This window comes from Alosa pseudoharengus, unplaced genomic scaffold (genome assembly GCF_046254945.1).
Source record: "Alosa pseudoharengus isolate Yale_2024_CS ecotype anadromous, Long Island Sound unplaced genomic scaffold, YU_APseudo_1.1 YU_APseudo_1.1_scf_11, whole genome shotgun sequence".
NCBI lineage: Eukaryota > Metazoa > Chordata > Actinopteri > Clupeiformes > Clupeidae > Alosa > Alosa pseudoharengus.
The window spans coordinates 28,248,806-28,255,031 of record NW_027468576.1 but is presented as its reverse complement, the minus strand read 5'-3'; the positions used below and the strand labels follow the sequence as shown (position 1 = coordinate 28,255,031).

Sequence of the window (6,226 nt, the reverse complement as noted above, 5' to 3'; positions counted from 1 at the left end):
TACAGATTAATGTCTTGTAAATAAGATGTTTATCTCAGATACAATAATTGTACTCCAAAATATACAGTGTTGTTTGAAAATGGGTCTAAATGCCTTAATTTAAAAAAATGAGGGGAAACCCAATCTTCAAAGACAAAAAATTAGGAAATATCCAACCTTTAGGGACACCAGTCTTAGTATCCAGGATACTAAGCATCCTGATAAAGTTCCCTTGGCCCCACATCATCACATACGCTTCACCATACCTAGAGATTGGCATGGTTTTATTTCAGTTAGCCTAATAGCTGGTTTGATTTGCATTGATCTTATGGAAAATACCCCATGCCAATAGTATCCTGGATCCATGAAATAACTGGCCTTTAAAAATAAAAATCTGCCTGCCTCTATGGGAATTTAACAAAGGGGGGTGTATACTTATGCACCCTGTATTTTAATGAAGAACATTTATTTATTTATTTAGGATACATTATTCATTCACAAAGAAAATAGGTGTCCTTAAAGGTTGGATTTTTCCTCATTTCTTTAATTAAGGCATTAAGATCAATTTCCAAAAGATTATTTTTTTTCATTCTTCTTTTTAGTCAACTTTAGCATGGGGGTGACTTATGCAACCCACTGTAGAATGACCTGGCTAAATTAATTGAAATGTTTATTCCATAATTTAATTCACTTTCAAGCAACATAAGCCAGGTTGTGATTTAGATAGATAGATAGATACTTTATTGATCCTCAAGGGGAAATTCAAGATTTCATGTGGTTTGAGTGATCAGACTCTTCAGATGAGCTGAGATCCCACAATGACAACAAAAGGCTGAACATTCAAATGAAATATTCCACAACAACATTTTATTTGTGACCATGTGATGCTATACATTGGTTTAAAAAATATCTGCATAAGCTACTTAGAATGTTATCATGCAAAATACAATTGTCCAACAGAAAAGCTGGTTGGCAACACATATAACTTGTTTAGTTGCACAAACTAAAATGCCTTATCAATGACAGACTATGTCATAACAAAATAAATCCTGAGCCTCACTTTTCAGAGCCAGTTTTAAAGGAGAGAACCGCTGAGGAAATGTACAATGAATCAATCATATAATGCTGCTAACAGAAAAGCTCACACATCTTTTGACCTGCTGCATTTGGATGATTGATTACAAAAACAATGGAGTAGTTTAAATCAAATGACCAATCAAATCAAATGTTCAATCACCATTGTAGATAAATAAAGACCATTTTAATGAAATACACATTTTAAGAGGACAACTGAGCTCCACAGTCCATATCCAGGTACCAACTTGTTTATTTTGTCCAGCTGACTTTAGGAATGTCATAATGTTCAGTGAGAGTATCCAGGTGTCTGTTAAATTCCTGAAATTATAAATACACAGCATGTTTGTAATGAAAGACAAAGGAAATGGTAACACACACACATCAAATGCCTTTATCTTACACACAATTAAAGTTCTTAATTAATTAAACTGATTTACTGATTTCTTTATTAATCAACTCTGAGCATTACTTACCTCAACTCTCCTTTTGTGTGTTTTAGATGCTTTATTCAGAATACGTTCCATTTGCTGTTGGGGGTACATAACATTAATTGAGGGAAACCGTTTATGTCTTTTGATTGTGTAGCACTTTGGTCAACTGGTGTTGTTTTTAAACTGATTTATAAACAAACCTGACTTGACTTGAGAGAACCCGTCAAGTCAAGAGACTGCAGATTAAAACTTGCTTGCTTGTACAATTCTGGTACATTTACATGGCTTATTTAAATTAAAATTTTAGCTCTGTAGGCTACACTGACCCTATTAAATACATAAACATAAGGTTGTCACACAACTTCTTACCTAACACAAGGTTGATTTATAAAAACAATATATAATCCCATAATAGCGGTCTTCACACGTGGTGATTGTTGCCTAAATTAACACCAATCATATGCCAAATATAACGTATACTTACTCTTTTCTCTTGAATTTTATCGAAGGCCATTTGAGCTGGTGTCCTTTTGTCGACGTAAGTCTTCTTGTCTTCTTCCTCGGTGGTTTGAGATGTTCTTATTTGTTGTTCGTTGAGTTTCTTCTTTTCTTTGTCCTTCTTCTTTTTCCTACATAGAGACACACATGGCACTACTGTTAATATAACCGTTATATATAATTTTAGCCCCGAGAGACTAATGCAAATTGTATTTAGCTAACCCCTCTAGCCTAACGCTGACGTGGAAAGATGTTTCTGTTAATGTGTCAACAGAGGTCCAGTTTTAACAATCCAATATTCAGATTTTAACAAGTAGCCTAAAAAACGAATTATGTAGACCAGATATGGAGTTAATTTAAGAATACCCTACACTATATATTAGCAGATACAGGGAAGTTGCTAACGCAAGCTATTCAAGGAATGCTATCATAGCTGATTTATGCCTCTATATTATCGAAGGGTCGACTAGAGAGACAACGATAACATCACCAATATCTTATATGTCTGTACATAGATAAATAACCTACTTTTTAGCAGACGACAGGTCCCCCAACCCTTTTAGTTTCAGAGCTCCTTTCTGAACGTCTCCGTATTCAGCCATGTTTGCTTGTGCAATGTTTACGAAGTTTCGCGTTTTCCTTGGTGTCCCCTCAACGTTTCCGCCTCATGGCGGAAGTACACTAAACATATTTCTATTGAGGTGTGAATGTGTCTATATTATATATACAATTAATTGTATAATGATTACTTGCAGGGTCATTGCCATAATTGAGTTATGATATATACTTATACCAGAGTGAGTGAAAAATAGTAGGAACTAATATCTTTCAGGAACCGGAAGGGTTTGTATGTCGGCTAAGTGACGACGTTGGACTATGTAATGCCGTTGAAATGGCTAGTAATGCATTGTGTTTTTTTGCAAAGAAATTGAATTTTCTAACTGTCGGGCTTCATGCAGAAAGGTGTGTGTGTAGTGTCTTGTCAGTTTCTCAAACACGTGGATATGCGAAAAAAGTTGGTAAGTATCGTGTGTCGTGTTTATGCTTAGCGACCTTGATTACCTGACTGCTAACAAACTAATGATGGCTAACGTCACATTACACACGCGTTCACGTAGACTGGCATCTTAATACTGTTAAAACTATATAACCCTTCGGAATATAAACTGGTAATTAATTTCATTGCTGTCAATTGTTTGAACCAGTCAGTGCTTGATAGTGGAATGTATGTCGTTTGCTGGTTACTCTTCAACATTTGTTTCAGCTGCAAAACTATTCTGTTTACTGTTTCTTTTAACGTTAGCTGCCAAAGGAAAGGGGAAAGGGATGGTTAAAGAAGTCCTGAAGGGTCCAGAGGTGTGCAAAGACCCAATTAAATTGACCACACATGCAGTGGGAGTTAATGTCTTTAAACAGGGCGAAGATCCTCCATTGAAGGCACGTGAAGAGTACCCAGAATGGTATGTTTCAGTTACATGTAACTATGTAATGGATACTTTATTGTTATATTGGTACATTGTTGCTATTGTGAACTGTTACCATATGATGGCTGTAGATATAAGGCAAACATTCTTATCTAGGGCAAGGTTATCACCCTTTTTGGGACTAAGGCACACTAAAGATCAAACCAAAACGCTAAAGCACACGTGTATTGGCTTATAGGGGCAGCCGTGGCCTACTGGTTAGCGCTTCGGACTTGTTACCGGAGGGTTGCCGGTTCGAACCCTGACCAGTAGGCACGGCTGAAGTGTCCTTAAGCAAGGCACCTAACCCCTCACTGTTCCCCGAGCGCCGCTGTTGTTGCAGGCAGCTCACTGCGCCGGGATTAGTGTGTGCTTCACCTTACTGTGTGTTCACTGTGTGCTGAGTGTGTTTCACTAATTCACGGATTGGGATAAATGCAGAGACCAAATTTCCCCCACGGGATCAAAAGAGTATATATACTTATACTTATGGTTACTAATTGTGAAGTATGTCACACACATTATCTAGCCAATAACAGGAGTGTTCATTCTCATACCCATATGTTTCTCTATACAGTGTGTTCATGAGCTGAGACCACAGGCATGCTCACATCGTCACATGATATTGATTGAGCTTTTTAATCAAGAAGCTGTGTCATTTATGAGTCTACAAATGTATTGGGTTCCTCAAAATTCCATGGCACACCTAATTATTTCTCACAGTACCGATTGAAAACCACTGATCTAGGGATATCCCTAGCAGGACTACAGAGGTGCAAGTATATCTTTATAGATGTTCATGTAACGTTGGGTTGAACCTGCGCGATTCAGCCCTGCACAAGCGAACAGCAGCACCTCGGATCGGGAGGCGAGCGTGCTAACAATTGAGCCAATAGCCCAGGCTACTGGCTCGCATGCCAGCAGCACTCTTGAGGCGTCGGGGAGTGAGGTTTACCACCGTTCCACAAGCACAGCTAAGCTAGCTGGCATCCGTTACACTCACCCCCCTAAACCTCACTCCCGATCCGGGTCACATCACCAATGTAACCTGCGTTATGTTGAACCTGCGTGATTCAGCCGTGCACACGCCCGGACTTGAACCCGCGAACAGCAGCACCTCGGATCAGGAGGCGAATGCGCTAACAATTGAGCCAATAGCCCAGGCTACTGGCTCGCATGCCAGCCGTTTGGGAGTGAGGTTTACCAACGTTCCACAAGCACAGTTAAGCTAGCTGGCACCCATTCACATAAGGCTGTTGAGATGAAATATGTGTATTTATACTTTGTCTGAAATTACCAACTTTATTCATGTTATGTGTCTGACAAACAATGCATCTAAAATACATGTGGTTCCGAATGTTCTTGTACTCAACTGCGGTTTGAATCCTGCATTGTAGGTTGTTCCAGCTCAACCTGGGCCCCCCGAAAAAGCTCCCAGAACTGGATCCAGAGAGTCGTGAATACTGGAAGATATTGAGAAAAGAACACATGTGGCGCTTCAACAGATTACACAAAGGCAAAAAACTGTAGATTGTGACAGTCTTTTTGGCTAGAAATCAAAGAACTGATTTTGTTCTCCTTTTGATATCATCAAGCATGCTACTTCCAGATCTAAGGATCCACCCACACAAACTGCTTACTGTTGCGGTGTACTTTCACAGGATCCAACAGTAATTTAGCAATTTGTTGTTTAGCACACCTCTAAATCTACTTCTTTTTACATTACATTTTCTGGATATTGCACAGATTAACAGTACCAATATTTTTTATTCAGCATGTCTAGGCTAGGTCTGAGAAGAATGTACAGGATTTTTTTCAGAAATTTTTGCAGGGGTATTTTTATTTTACTTGTTCTGTGTGGTAACTTGCATAGAAATACAAAAGGAGATGTATATATCTTGTGTGTTACTAATATATGAGTATGTAAAGCATTTTGTGTTTTTCATTCAAAATAAGAAATAAATGTGTTGTACACTAATAGTTGTTAAACCAGAAATTGTTGAATGATTACACATAGATATTTAACTGATTTTTATGTGTTATTATACATGCATTTGGTTTCACCTGTCGGGTTATTTGGTAGATGAAGCTTAATCAGTTGACAATGATATTCCATTTTCAACACCACAAAGACCTGGATTTTCCTCTTAGATGTTTTCAAGTTTGTTGCACCGCATCGACAGTGTTGCAAAAGTCATTTGTCAACGCTTGAGTCAACACGGCAATATCAAATTTGGATTCAAGCATCTGTAAAATAACTTTAGCTGTCAGGTTGATAGTGATTTATAGTTGGATAGTGATGCATAGTTAATACAGAAGTTATTTGGTTACCGCTTTGAGTAAGCATAGAATAATCTCATTGTAGCCTTAACATGTTTTCCCTTTCGACGTCTTCTGAGGGTAGACGATGATGTAACCAGGGATGGATTACTGCACAGGCCTACTGGGCCCAGGCCCAGGGGCCCAAGGGGTCAGGGGGCCCTGAAGCCCAAGCCTTTGCATGGAATCATTGCCTCAATATCAACAAATCAGGATGTAGGCTATGAATCTGATTGAATTTAGTATTGGCCATCCCTAAAATGCACCAGAATACAGGAAATCACATCAAACAAATTACAACAATATACAACACCACATATACAACAATAAGTGGGGGACCCTTAATACATCTGGGCCCAGGGGCCCGAAGATTCATAATCCGCCCCTGGATGTAACGCATGTTTGACAATTAATTATAGGCTACTTTTGAGATAAAAGTAGGTCTACTTCAACAATGCG

At 38.6% G+C, this 6,226-nt stretch overlaps 2 protein-coding genes across 2 annotated transcripts; one reads left to right on the top strand and one right to left on the bottom strand.

Annotated features, from left to right (window-relative positions):
• Positions 1 to 824: 824 nt before the first annotated feature.
• On the bottom strand, positions 825 to 2,619 carry fam32a (family with sequence similarity 32 member A). The gene is made up of 4 exons (XM_076278685.1): positions 2,514 to 2,619; positions 1,972 to 2,116; positions 1,530 to 1,583; positions 825 to 1,374 (listed from the first exon to the last, which is right to left on the bottom strand). Exons 1-4 carry the CDS (start codon positions 2,585 to 2,587, stop codon positions 1,306 to 1,308), a joined length of 342 nt encoding a protein of 113 aa, XP_076134800.1. The 5' UTR covers positions 2,588 to 2,619; the 3' UTR covers positions 825 to 1,305.
• Positions 2,620 to 2,710: 91 nt separating this feature from the next.
• mrpl54 (mitochondrial ribosomal protein L54) lies at positions 2,711 to 5,426 on the top strand. Its single transcript, XM_076278684.1, has 3 exons — positions 2,711 to 3,004; positions 3,289 to 3,445; positions 4,846 to 5,426. The coding sequence occupies exons 1-3, from the start codon at positions 2,878 to 2,880 to the stop codon at positions 4,976 to 4,978; spliced, it is 417 nt and encodes a 138-aa protein (XP_076134799.1). The 5' UTR covers positions 2,711 to 2,877; the 3' UTR covers positions 4,979 to 5,426.
• The last annotated feature ends 800 nt before the right edge of the window (positions 5,427 to 6,226 follow it).

Coding starts and splice junctions, on each gene's coding strand:
- fam32a (XM_076278685.1), bottom strand. CDS start 2,587: ATGGCTGAATACGGAGACGTTCAGAAAGGAGCTCTGAAACTAAAAGGG. Junction 2,117..2,513: donor GACCTGTCGTCTGCTAAAAA/GTAGGTTATTTA, acceptor GTCTCTATGTAG/GAAAAAGAAGAAGGACAAAG. Junction 1,375..1,529: donor CACACAAAAGGAGAGTTGAG/GTAAGTAATGCT, acceptor TTATAATTTCAG/GAATTTAACAGACACCTGGA.
- mrpl54 (XM_076278684.1), top strand. CDS start 2,878: ATGGCTAGTAATGCATTGTGTTTTTTTGCAAAGAAATTGAATTTTCTA. Junction 3,005..3,288: donor TGGATATGCGAAAAAAGTTG/GTAAGTATCGTG, acceptor TTTTAACGTTAG/CTGCCAAAGGAAAGGGGAAA. Junction 3,446..4,845: donor CGTGAAGAGTACCCAGAATG/GTATGTTTCAGT, acceptor CCTGCATTGTAG/GTTGTTCCAGCTCAACCTGG.